The 13,486-nt window shown below is 45.3% G+C and overlaps 1 protein-coding gene across 1 annotated transcript in view; it reads left to right on the top strand.

Annotated features, from left to right (window-relative positions):
* The window catches only part of UBE2R2 (ubiquitin conjugating enzyme E2 R2), a 54,663-nt gene that overhangs the window by 34,836 nt on the left and 6,341 nt on the right, over positions 1 to 13,486 (top strand). The window contains exons 2-3 of the mRNA XM_063320226.1: positions 5,891 to 5,977; positions 10,937 to 11,034. Coding sequence (XP_063176296.1) covers positions 5,891 to 5,977; positions 10,937 to 11,034 — 185 coding nt within the window. The remainder of the gene's footprint in view (positions 1 to 5,890; positions 5,978 to 10,936; positions 11,035 to 13,486) is intronic.

Raw genomic sequence — 13,486 nt, 5'->3', positions numbered from 1 at the left:
AGAGATGGCCCTGACAGCAGGAGTGTGAATGTATGAGATCGTAGGAGCTTGGATGTAGACCAACTTAACAGGACTGTGGTGAATTCCCCCTGTATCGTTCAGCTCAGCTGTGGTTTCGTGTCTATTGTTAGTCCTGATTTCAGATCTGAGGAGCAAAAGACTAATATGTGGGTGAAAGCCCTTTCTTTAAAGGGCTAATTGTAACTTTAAACGTCATATTGCAGGCTTGCTGCTTTGGTCTGGGTTAGGTGACTTAACAACAGTCCCAGCTTTTTGAACATAGCTACATACACAGAGAAATAGTTAATAGCAATTTACTGTTAAAAGAAGTTTTGGTAAAAGGAAACCTAGTTTACCAGAGGAGTCTTCCATTGGAAATGGCAGCTTTTAGTAATGCCCCAGATATCTTGTGTACAATTCCTGATTTAGTTATGATTTAGTGTGAAACAGGAATGAAACCCATCCCTTGGGGTTTTTAAAAGATGGGTAGACATAGTGCTTAGAGATATGGCTTAGTGATGGTTTTTGTCAGAGTGAGGTTGATGATGATCTGAAAGGTCCCTTCCAAACTAGGTGATTCTAGGATTCTAAACCAGTCTCTGATTTTTTTAAGTTGACCTCACTTCTTGACTCATCTTTGTCCTACTGACTTGAGGCTATATTTTCTTTCTTGTTTAGAAGCTTCATGTTCTTCTATGAGATCTAGTTCACTCTTGCATTCAGGTTTTTGTGACTTACACTCCTTATGGAACAGTGCAGGTAATGCAGAATATAAGGGGTTTGTGGCTGTTAGTGTTTACATGGCCACTGCAGCAGCAAGGGAGTTTTTCAGAACTCATAAGACTTAATTGACCTGGTCACTCATCTTCTAACTTGGATCGGAGATGTGGTCCTAGTTCTCTAAAAGCACAACAGATGTCAGTAAACCTTGTTTATTAACATAACGATGCTGCTGGGAAATGAAGACAGAACTGGGCCTAAATTGCCAGGTTAGTGCCCAGCTCTGCCACAAAAAGTTACTTATATCCTAAGTTATCATATCTGTAGCTGAAATACCAATGTTGATCTTACGTTCATTTTTACCTTGTCAAATAGTTGCCAATGCAATGTGGCTAGCTTTAATGCTGGTTTACAGCTTCTGAAGCTGGACGATATTGAGGTACTTTAAACCTTGTTGATGTGAGAAACGGGCTGCTAGTACTTACTGCTGATCTCTACTGAACATGTTTTCCGGCAGATAGTATTTAATACTTCATGCACTAATCCAGGCTTAATGTGGGAGAAGGGAATCCACTAGTTGAATTGTATAAATGCTTGATGCTCTGGAAGCAGTAAAGGGCATTTTGTGGGATTAGATATTAACACTTAAGCCAGTAGTGGTCTGTAGTTCCTGTTCTTGTAGGCTTTCTTGTACGTAGAATTTACAGCGTAGTTCGCAGCATGCTGGCAGGAGGCATTATTTAGGCGTGCAGCTATGGGAAGTGATGACGTGCACAGCGAGGAGCCTGGCGATGCCTGTTACAAAGGAAAAGGAGGAGGGCTTGTGCTGTCTGCAAGCGTGGTAACTCTTAGCAGGGTGGGTGATCTGTAGGAGACCTTAGTGATGCCTGCACGCGGAGTCAGCAGGAGCTTGTCTGTGAGGTGGCTGCGGCAGATAATTACGAAAAAGCACAAAATAGTTTAAAAACTTAAATACTTCCTTTGCATCTGATCTTAAATGCAGTTTGCAAAGGATGCTCAGTTTCCCTGATGCTGCATTTCCACAGGGCTTACATTAAGCTTGTGATGTTTTAAAATAAAAATGATCTTTAACTGTCACTTCCAGAAACACCAAACAGCTGCAGTTTCTGTTGGCTGCTGTAAAAGCTGCTGTTGCTCCTGACTTTCCCAAACCAGGTCAGTTGTGATGCTGGTGGCTTTCCAGGAAATGTGTGCTCTTCCCCCCATTGCCTCTCTGCAGTGGGCAGATAGGACGGATTCACCATTCCTACCCTTGCTGCCTAAAAATCAGGAGTCTAGGTTTTGTCAGCGTGAGAGGAGTGGAAGAAATCGGTGTCAGACTACAGAAGCATCATATACAGCTAGGCTGGAATTAATACTGAATTTCTAGACAGCTGAAGCCAGGAGGGAGTCCTGCCTGTGCTAATGCTCCCCACTGAGAGGGAGATGTTATTAATGTGTCAGTGTTGAGTCAAGTGCACGGCAAGATCTCCAGAAACAGAGTCACTGTAGTAGCTACTCATAGAGACTGAATCAGGACTTAATTCAGTGATTGGTAGAAACATTACATTTGTATTTTCAGTCAAATAACATAGTATCTAGTAAAGACTTTATTTTTCTGGCATAGGTAGATTTCACTATGTCTTTGCCCTATCCAAATAGAAGAAAAATAACAAGTGTGAAGAGCAGGCACTATTGAGGGTGGGTGGGAGCAAGGCAGTAAAATGGGAAACAAAGTGACCGTGCTGGTGGCAATATACTTAAAATGTGTGGTGGTGTAACTTAAGAGGTTGAAGTTCTTGTGCAGTAGCTGTAAATGCATGCAAAGGGCTGGCCTATTCAGTGTAACAGCAGAGGAGTTTAGGTTTTTTTCTATGGACTGTAAGTATGACAAGTTATAAATTGCGGAAGGAGGGAATGCGTTGATGACTGTGGTCTCCACCTTCCCGGCTATCAAGTATGTTTAGTGGTGTCAGAGCCATGGCAAGCAGGTGGCTAAAATCAGGACACTGGAATAGGATTATCTCTGTTCAGTTTAAAGTCAGCTAGTGGAGTCAAGCACATGGTGAATGCAGTAATGGGTTGGGTACTTGTAGGTGGGGGACTGAATTGCATCTTTAGTCCTCCTAAATTAGTTTTTCTGACTGTAATTAAGCTAATAACAAGCTGCCCTAAAACTCTGCCACTCTAGTACCTAGCAGCCTGGCTGAACTTGCCAGAAATAAGCTCAGATTTGCCTTACGTCAATGAAATTGTATGTGTGTGGAATCTTTCTGTGAGCCAATGCTTTATTTAAAAAATAAGCTTACTGCTTAATTCCATCTTGTTTTTTAAAATGTTCAGAATTGGGCTTTCAGTAAAAAAACTGACCTGTAATCATGGCTGTTGCTGCATCTTTGCAGGCAGTCTTGCAGCTTGTCTTGGAAATTCTTGGCTTGCTCAACCCACTCAGAAACTCAAATAGCATTCAGTGAGAGCAGAGTGGGTTTACATAATTTCCTGTGATTTCTCTTACGGAAGAGGTGCAGAGTAATTCTCTGGGATCTGTTTGTAGTGCCCCGGCAAAACATTTGGTTTCACTTTTCAAATTCTGAATGATCTCAACATAGGGACCTGAAAGTAATGCTTTTTTTTTTGTTTTGAAAAAATCCCTGCCTGTAATGCGGAGTTTCCTAGTTTGGTGGCTTTTGGCTCTGAAATCAGGTTTGTAGAGAGGCTTCACTTGCCTTATGCTCCAGTACAGAATCTCAGTGTACTAAATACTTACAGGCTAGTTAGAAATGGCTTATCAACAAGTAATGTGACTCTGACTTCTCTAAACATGCAACTGGTTACAGGCAAGCTGCTGTCTTGGCTGCTTCCATGTGAGGAAAAAAAAGGTTTCTCTAATCTCTCTCCAGTTGCATTTTCTGGTGTCAGAGCTCAAGAAGCATCCTTCATGTGGCAAAACGCCAGCTTTATTTAATTCTGTAATGGTTGACATTGCAGGCTGGCAGGTAGCCCTCTTCTATTAAAAAGTTGTGGCTGCAAAACAGGATTTAGAAGTTTGAAACAGTCTTCCACGATCTACAGCTTCTGCATGAGTCTACATCACATACAGAGACCATAGCTGGTGCTCCAGGCTCAGCCTTTGCAGTGGTCTTCTTGAGACGAAACCCTGAATTTGAGAGCAGAGGGTTTTTACTGAGAGGAGTTGAGACCTTTTTCCTCAGCTCCTTGACCCACGCATGTGGGCTATAATCTTGGTAATGCTGGTACACTACTGGCAGTATGCTTTTTTGATCACCTAAAAACTATACATGTGTAGAAGGTGCATAGGTTCTGCCAAGAAATCTTGTAGCTAGCTCAACCCTGAGTTTTGTTGTCTCTTGCATTTTTAATCTCTGTCCTTGGGCTGTTGTATGTCTTAGATCTCATGAAACTGCACGTAAGCACAGGAATGGGCTTTCATGGGAAAACCCCAGTGGTCTGGAGGAGTCTGCAGCTACGTGAGCTGAAGTGAATCTGCTCTGCCCCGGGTAAATCTCTGCTCCGCTCCCAGTGCGGGGTGGCACCTTGCAGAGCCAGGCATGTCCTCACTGCAGCAGCTGCTCTCTTCTGTGGTGGTATGGTGACAAGAGGCATTCTCTTGCTCTTCTTGGAGCAATGCCATTCATGTAACTGACATCAAACTGTGGGCTAGGATTGTTTATGTGGATCGTAAATTTTTTGGTTGTGAGTGTGCCATGGCAAATGACTGTGAGATGAGGACTCAGTGCTGCTGCAACATACTTGCACACAGTCAGTATTACTAGCAGGCATGTGCAGAACCTACAGCCACGTGAGCTGCTGCATTTGTTTCATAAAGGTGAACAAAAACCTTCTTTTCTTGGTTACCTGGCACTCTGGCCCCATAAAATTTGATGTGCAAGACAAAAGCATATGCTGATCTATGAGTAAAACTGTAGCCAGGTACTCAATAGCTCTGTAATTCAATTTGTTTAGTTGCCTGCCTCTGTTTCTGTGAATTAAACTTCCCATAGTTTGTCCTGTTGAACAAGGTCAGCACGCTGTGTCCAAGTAGCATGGTTAGATACTTAAGTGAAAGGGGGTGGCCTGGAATTCTGCTCTCACCATTTGTGTCTTGCTTTTGGGATCTCTTCCTGCATTCTCAGCTATGCATGAGCCTGGCTGTGGTGCTGGGCCCAGGAGATGCTTCTCTCTCTGGAGATCCCACACAAGACTGTCGTGGGACTTTCTTGGAGGGTTGAGCAGTGCCAAAGGAAGGGTTTGTGCTCCACAGTGCAGCAAGCGGTGTGTGACTCCCCCTTTCAGAGGGCAGTGGTTTTGGCACTTTGTCAGTCCAGATTCAGCCCTCTTTCCTACTGGCTGGCTTTTCTGACTGCTGTGGATGGCAGGACAGCACAGAAGTTAATACCCAGTGCTGGGATCTCTGTAGTCTTCCCACAACTGACTCAGCTCTGGGAGTCTTGCCCCACAGCTGGCTGTTGACCTCAGAGGCACTGGAAGTGTTTTGCTGTCATTGCCTATCAGTATTTAGTTCATCGAGTTGCACTGATTTATTAAACAAACACACGTGGTGTTCAGACTTGGAATGCTTCTGGTGGCAAGAAATGTAGTATTAGGAACGCAGGTAGATGGACCACCTTAACTGTCGCACAAGGCAAAAAAACTTTGGATCTCAGCAGAGCAAGTATCTAATAAAACTTTTGCTGCAAAGAAAGAGTAGTTTATAATATTTGCACTGGCAAATATAAAACAGGTCTGTTTGTCTTAGCAGACATTTTTAGCCTGCTTGTTAACCCAGAAAGACAGCAGTAGTATCTTAAGCTCAAGCTTTTCAAATTTATTTTACTGTGTTTTAAGAACAGTTGTTAGATCGTGCTTCTTACATTAGGACATGTTAAATGCCTTTTGGCTTGTTTTCTGAGCATTACCAGCCCAGGTCAGTCTTGGTGTTTCAATTTTTCTTATTCAGTCAGTGGTTTACTCATAGGAAATTGTGTAGAGTTACACTGTGGGGCCACGTGGGCACTGCTATATACAATAAACTATTTAATGTCCTTAATTGAAATTGTTTTTTTCCAGTCTTACATTGTAATGATTGCTTGTTGATCTGGGGTTTTTTTTGTTCTGTTTAGGTAACTAAAATATTTTACTTTTTTTCCAGGCTCACATTAAATTTCCTATTGATTATCCATATTCACCACCTACCTTCAGATTCCTGACCAAAATGTGGCACCCCAACATTTATGAGGTAAGGCATTTTTTAAAATTTTTCTCAGGCCTGTGAGAAGGCTTTCTACTTCGTTAAACTTCTGGAAACATTGAAGGTACTAAATGTCTCGAGCCATAACTGAAGTGGTTAGCTGTTGGTGTTAAATATTAGCTTCATGCTTGAACAGGTAAATCTAAATGTTGTAAGAAATGCTGTTCTTGTAGGAAGGGATGGAGTAAATCTCATACCTGCAAGCATAGCAGGGGGCCAAAGAGCCATGCCTCGAGCGTTGTCAATTGTAGGGGATTCTTAGTTCAGGGCTGGTGGGGGGGAGGGTCTTACCCTACTACGATACTTAAGAAGATCAGGTTTGAGACCATCTAAGAAACCTGAAGGTGCACAAATCCATGGGATCTGCTGAGATGCATCCACACATCCTGAGGGAACTGGTGTATGAAGTTGCCTCTATCCATCATATTTGAGAAGTTGTGGCAGTCTGAAGTTCCTGCTGACTGGAAAAGGCAAAACATAACCCTCACTTTTAAAAAAGATAAAAAGGAAGGCCTGGGGAACTACAGGCCAGTCAGTCTTACCTCTGTGCCTGGCAAGATCATGGAGCAGATCCTCCTGGAAACATCTGCTAAGGCACATGTAAAATAAGGAGGTGACTGGAGACAGCCAAGATGGCTTCACTAAGGGCAAGTCATACCTGACAAAGTTGGTGACCACCTGTGATGGGGCTACAGTGTTGGTGGATAAGGGGAGAGCAAATGACATCGTCTACCTGGACTTGTGCAAAGCACTTGATGCTGTCCCGCAGGACATCCTTGTCTCTAAAACTGAGCGACGTGGATCTGACAGGTGGACCACTCGGTGGATAAGGAATTGGCTGGGTGATCACAGCCAAAGAGTTCCAGTCAATGGCTTGATGTCCCAAGTGACCAGTGATGAGTGGCATTCATCAGGGGTTGGTACTGGGACTGGTGCTGTTTAACATCTTTGGCAGTGCCACAGACAGTGGCATTGAGTGCACCCTCAGCAAGTTTGTTGACAACACCAAGCTGTGTGGAATGGCTCACACGGTCGAGGGAAGGGATGCCATCCAGAGGGACCTTGACAGTCTTGAGAGGTGGGCCCATGCAAATCTCATGAAGTTCACCAAGGCCAACTGCATGGTCCTGCACGTGTGTCAGGGCAATCCCAAGCACAAATACAGGCTGGGTGGAGAATGGATTGAGGGCAGCCCTGAGGAGAAGGACTTGGGGGTGTTGGTGGATGAGAAGCTCAACATGACCCAGCAATGTGCATTTGCAGCCCAGAAAGCCAACCACATCCTGGGCCACATCAAAAGAAGCGTGGCCAGCAGGGCGAGGGAGGTGATTCTCCCTCTCTGCCCCACCCTTGTGTCTTTACCCACTGGTTAGCCAATCTGAAGTGGCCCTTAGTTCAATGCATACATGGGTCATGTTCAGAGGGTGATGCTGTGGGCTGTCAGATCTGTAATGGTACAACTGCGTGGCAGGGCCAGAAGGAGAATGATTTTATATAGAAGCAACCACTTCAAAATTACGAAATTTCATAAAGCTATTTTTGAAAGCTGAAAGTCTGTTTTTAGATCAAAACTTCACTTTCAATGGAGGCCAGTCAAATCCCTGCTTAATTTTTGGATATCCTAGACAAGTATCAGCCTGCTAGGACTACTAGTTGAATATTTGAGCAGCTAAAGGCCTTTCAAAATGTTCCTGTTGGTGCAGCTCTGTTACCTTATCACAGGTCTTCCTGTAGGAGATTCTGCAGCATTCTCTTGGGCCCACTTCAAAACAGGAATGCTACTTCTCTTCCTTGCTGTGAACAAACGATGGCTTTAGTTGATGCCTTGGGCTTGGAAGGCCCTTTTCTGAGAGTTGTTGCTCCTAAATGTCCAGCATGGAATAAGTGTGCTTCCGATGTTAGCACTGATGGTTTAGTAATAAATGGCCAAAGGCCTCTCCAAACTTCAGTGTGAAACAGGATAGAATCAGCTTTAATTACTGGATGCTCAGGAGGATTTCCCTAAGCCCAGGGACATCCTGAAATCAGTCATCTGACAGTCTTCTGACTTGAGTTTTGGACTTTGCACAGAATCTTGTATGTCGCCAAGGGTGGTGTTTCTCTTTAAGGATCTATTTCAGTTACATGGGAGTTTGATCTATAAATATAGACAACTTTGAGACCTGCAGACTATTGCAGATTCGTACTGTGGATGTTGTTCTGAATCCAGAAATTCTCACACAGGAGGTGGGTGAGAAATGGTTACCAAAATGGTATGTACAAAACGAGTCTTGGAAGGGACCTCTCCCTGTCCTGGTGGGAAAGACGAAAAATTGGCTCTAGAAACAACTAAAGGTAGGAGGAGAAACTAACCCAAAACTTGATGGGTGTATTTTGGGGTTACTCTTCAAATACTCCAGCTCTCAGCTTTGTACTTTGTGTTCGTAGCAGTATTTCCTGGAGCTGAGGGAATCTGAAGCAGCTTGCAGGCTGTTTTGGAAACAACATTTAAGCAATGAAGATAAGGCACTGGGATAACTCCAAATGAAACAGAATAAATCAGCAAAGGGCTTGAGGTTTGAGGGTTTGTCAGGAGGAGGGGAAAAAAATCTTTTAGTGCAAGGAAGATGAAAGAAGGTAGCAGTTTACAGAATCTGCTGTCAGGACCAGATGGAGAGGTTGAGGATGATGTTCCTGTTCTGAGCAATGAGACTTGAGTAACTTGTGTGTTTTCCCCATCTCCAGTTTACGTGGGTTATCTAGTTGAATTTTTGGTAAAACTGTGTTTACTTGTTCTTTATTTTTATGACATAACATTTCTCAGTCCTACTAGAAGTATAGGCTATTTCCCACTGGCGGATGAATACCATATCTGCCTTGTTTATATTTTTCAAAAATCCGTGTAGAGCTTTCCCCTTGACTACAGTGATCCCTAAAATCTTGTGCTGATCTCATCAGGACCCATGATACCTTTACCCTTCCGGACTCTGTAATGCAGTGGTGCCCCGCTTGAATTCCCAAACATGCAAGGTTGATTGTTGCAAGGGGGAAACTTATCACATCCTTGCTTTACTCTATATTTTCATATTGCCAGATATCTGCTTCTCCACATGCTGCTGACCTAATCACTCGAGGAACTTCCCCCAAGTGCTGTGATGCTTTCTCCTGGCCACCAGTGCTGCATTCTCCCAGGAGATGGTTAAAGGAAAAACTGGCTAAACTCATGGGAATTATTAAACCAGAATAGGCTGTGAACCTAATCTAACATTAGTAAGGTTAACTTCACATTAAAATGATGTTAAGAAAGTACTTCTAGATTGCACAAGCCTGTTTGAGTCCTAAAAAGGAAACTGCCTTGAGTTTGAGTGTGTAACAGTTTGTTATGGCAAACTGTTCCAGCAACATAAGTGCATACTTGGCTATTCAGCAGCCCCAGGTGCTATGTTGCTGTGCGTAGTTGTGTTCTTCACCAAAAAAAAACCTGCTTCAAAATGATGAGGACTTGCTAGATTAGCATACCTGGCAGGGTTAATGAGCCACTGAAATCTGGACAATCATCACAAGCTTCCAATGTTGAAGTAGGATCTCGTTTGGCCTTAAAACAATTGTCCTTGCTAATCAAGGTGAATTGAAATGTTTGGGAGGCCCTTCAGGTGAGCTGCTACTATCTGTAGCTGTGATCACTGGCTTGGGCTCAAAGGCACGGATGCTATCACTGTGAGCAGCACTGCTTTGTACTCTGGCTTCTGTGCATTGAGCAGCATTGGAGGGTCCTTGGGATGTAGCTGAGACCAGATGGGGAGCTGGCAGCCTACAATCTTGAACAGAGCTGATCCACAGCTTCTCTCTTGTTCCTGTCATCAACCTGTGCCTTGGGTCAGGGTGACAAGGGACAGCGTGAGCGCTGCCTGTCAGCTGAGGCTGTGCCACCTGAAGGTGTGGGGCTGCCTCTAGGAACTTGTAAGCCATCCCAGCGGCCGGCTGCAAGAGACAGCAAGACAGCAGGGCGTGGAGATGCCAGCATTTGCTGGCTGGCCCCCAGCCCCATCTGCACCTTCACCCCATCCTGCAGCAAGGCATTGGGACCCCATGAGTCCCTGGAGTCTCAGCTTCAGTGGAGAACATCAGCTGTGGTGAATACTGCTACAGCACTCCTACAAAGTAATCGTGTCAGAGGGCTGTTGCTGGTGGAGAATTGGTTTTACAGGCTTCTTAAAGTGTTTATAAATGGCAGACATTATGGAGCTTTAAATCTATATTCAGGCTATAACACTGGTGAGTAAAACACAGATTGAGGATTACGTGGCTGTATGGCTTCCATATGCTGCCAAAATATTCTTCCTCTTGCATGCTGGAAGGGATTTTCAGTGAAACCTTCAGAGAGTGTCTCCTGCTTTTTCACCTGATATTTCAAACATCTGTGTCCTAGGGGAGGAGTGTGAGCCTGCCCTGTGCCATCTGTTCAACCCCCTTCTGTCCCAGGAGAAGCATTGTTTTGATACCTGAGCTAGCGGAGAATGCTAAACCCTTCAATTCAAAAATTCCTGTAGCAAACTGAGCTGCCGCTGGGAACAAAAAAACTTTTTTAACCCTACTTTGGGTCTCCTGTGACTAAAGCTCATTTCTATCACTGTGACAGTACTTGCTGTCTGGAGAACAATTTAGTTTTATGGGACTTTATTACTATTTCTGCTTGCTTTGCTACATTCTTTAAACTTCTTGAGTTGAGATTTCTTTTGTACTAATTTTCGGACTAACCCTGTTTAGCAAGGGAAACTTTTGAGTGTATAAATAAGTAGACCCAGGCAGAATTGAGAACCATTACCAGTTCTTGCATATTTCTACTGGCACTCGGGGTGTTCATATCCACAAGTTTAAACTGCTCAGAATGTAGTCAGAGTGTTGGATTTGAGTCATTGACCTCTGCCTCAAGCCAAGCTATTCTCAACTTTTGTTTCTGTCTTGCAGAATGGAGATGTATGTATTTCAATTCTTCACCCACCTGTAGATGACCCACAAAGTGGAGAGCTGCCATCTGAGAGGTGGAACCCTACCCAAAATGTCAGGTAACTGTGAATCCAATGTACAACGGTGACCTCAAAGGCCTCTTATCTCCCTCCAAGGCCTGTGTTGGGAGGGGTTTGGAAGGGAATCTAAGACTTCGGGGGCTTGAAGCGAGTGGGAACCAGACTTATCAAGCTGTCTGAAGATACTGGAGTGCTGTGTGTCCTGCTACTGGGCTAACAACACGGACCCTTCTGTCCTGTTCTCAGGGTTTCATGCTCTTAAGGCAAATTGTCTCAGATTTTTTCAAATGTTCTAGCCTTTCCCAGTGCATGTTCACAGAATGATGATAGGGGTTGGAAGGGACCTCTGGAGATCATCTTGTCCAACCCCTGTGCCAAAGCAGGGTCACCCAGAGCAGGTTGCACAGGAACACATCCAGGCAGGTTTTGAATGTCTCCAGCGTTGGAGACTCCACCACCTCTCTGGGCAGCCTGTGCCATGGCTGTGCCACCCTCTAAGTAAAGAAGTTCCTCCTCATGTTGAGATGGAACTCCCTATGTTCAGCTTTGTGCCTGTTACCCCTTGTCCTGTCACTGGGCACCACTGAAAAGAGACAGGCCCCATCTTCCTGACACCCACCCTTTAAGAATTTATAAGCATTGACAAGATCCCCCCTCAGTCGTCTTTCTTGCTGACTAAAAAGACCCAAGTCCTTCAACCTTTCTTCATAAGAGAGATGTTCCAGTCCCCTGATCACCTTTGTAGCCCTTTCACGGAATCATGGAATCTTCAGAGTTGGAAGGGACCTCTAGAGATCATCTAGTCCAACTCCCCTGCTAGAGCAGGATTGCCTAAAGCACATCCCTCAGGGCTGCATCCAGGCGGGTCTTGAAAATCTCCAGAGAAGGGGACTCCACAACCTCCCTGGGCAGCCTGTTCCAGTGCTCTGTCACCCTCACTGTAAAGAAGTTTTTCCGCGTATTTGAACGGAACTTCCTATGTTCTAGCTTGTGCCCATTGCCCCTTGTCCTGTCGCTGGGAACCATTGAAAAGAGCCTGGCTCCGTCCTCCTTAAACCCACCCTTTAGGTACTTGTAAACATTAATCAGGTCCCCCCTCAACCTTCTCTTCTCCAGGCTAAAGAGTCCCAGCTCTCTCAGCCTTTCCTCATAAGGGAGGTGCTCCAGTCCCATAATCATCTTGGTTGCCCTACGCTGGACTCGCTCCAGTAGTTCTCTGTCCCTCTTGAACTGGGGAGCCCAAAACTGGACACCGTACTCCAGTTGTGGCCTCACCAGTGCAGAGTAGAGGGGGAGAATGACCTCCCTCGACCTACTGGCCACAGTCTTCCCTGTGCAGCCCAGGATGCCATTGGCCTTCTTGGCGACAAGGGCACACTGCTGGCTCATGGATAATTTGCTGTCTACCAGGACCCCCAGGTCCTTCTCCTCAGAGCTGCTTCCCAGCCTGTCCGCCCCTAACGTATACTGGTGTTTGGCATTCTTCCTTCCCAGGTGCAGGACCTTACACTTGCTTTTGTTGAAAGTCATTAGGTTCTTCTCTGCCCAGCTCTCCAGCCTGTCCAGGTCACGCTGGATGGCAGCACGGCCCTCTGGAGTGTCGGCCACCCCTCCCAGCTTGGTATCCTCAGCAAACTTGCTGAGGATACACTCTGTCCCCTCATCTAGGTCATTAATGAATATATTGAACAAAATTGGTCCAAGTATTGACCCCTGAGGGACACCAGTCGTTACAGGCCTCCAACTGGACTCTGTGCCGCTGATCACAACCCTCTGAGTTCTGTCACTCAGCCAGCTCTCGATCCACCTCACTGTCACCTCGTCTAGCCCATACTTCCTCAGCTTCCTAATGAGGATGTTATGGGAGACAGTGTCAAAAGCCTTGCTAAGGTCAAGGTAGATGACATCTACGGCTCTCCCCTCATCCAGCCAACCCGTTATAACATCATAGAAAGCTATCAGATTGGTCAGGCATGATTTGCCTTTGGTAAATCCATGCTGACCACTTCCAATAACTTCCTGTTCCTCTATGTGTTTGGAGACGACATCCAGAATGAGTGGCTCCATTACCTTCCCAGGGACAGAGGTGAGACTAACCGGCCTGTAGTTCCCTGGGTCCTCCTTCTTGCCTTTTTTGAAGATTGGAGTGATGTCAGCCTTCCTCCAGTCCTCAGGCACCTCTCCTGTTCCCCATGACTTTTCAAAGACGATGGAGAGTGGTCTAGCCATAACATCTGCTAGATAACATCTGCTGCACCCTCTCCAGCAGTTCCCTGTCCCTCTTGAACCGGGGAGCCCTGACCTGTCAACAAAAGACAATGACCTGTCTTTTGTTCTTTACCAGAGAGGTTTTGATGGGGGAGTGGTGGTCTGACTGGACCTTGCTGACACCTCCAAGGTGGAAGAAATATCATGCTCATCGTTGTCCAGGTTCCCTTGTAGAGCACTGTAGCTGTTACACAGTGGTATCGGTGAAGGTGGGGTAGTCGCT

This window comes from Chroicocephalus ridibundus, chromosome Z (assembly GCF_963924245.1).
Source record: "Chroicocephalus ridibundus chromosome Z, bChrRid1.1, whole genome shotgun sequence".
Lineage (NCBI taxonomy): Eukaryota > Metazoa > Chordata > Aves > Charadriiformes > Laridae > Chroicocephalus > Chroicocephalus ridibundus.
This window is presented reverse-complemented; position numbering and strand designations above follow the sequence as displayed.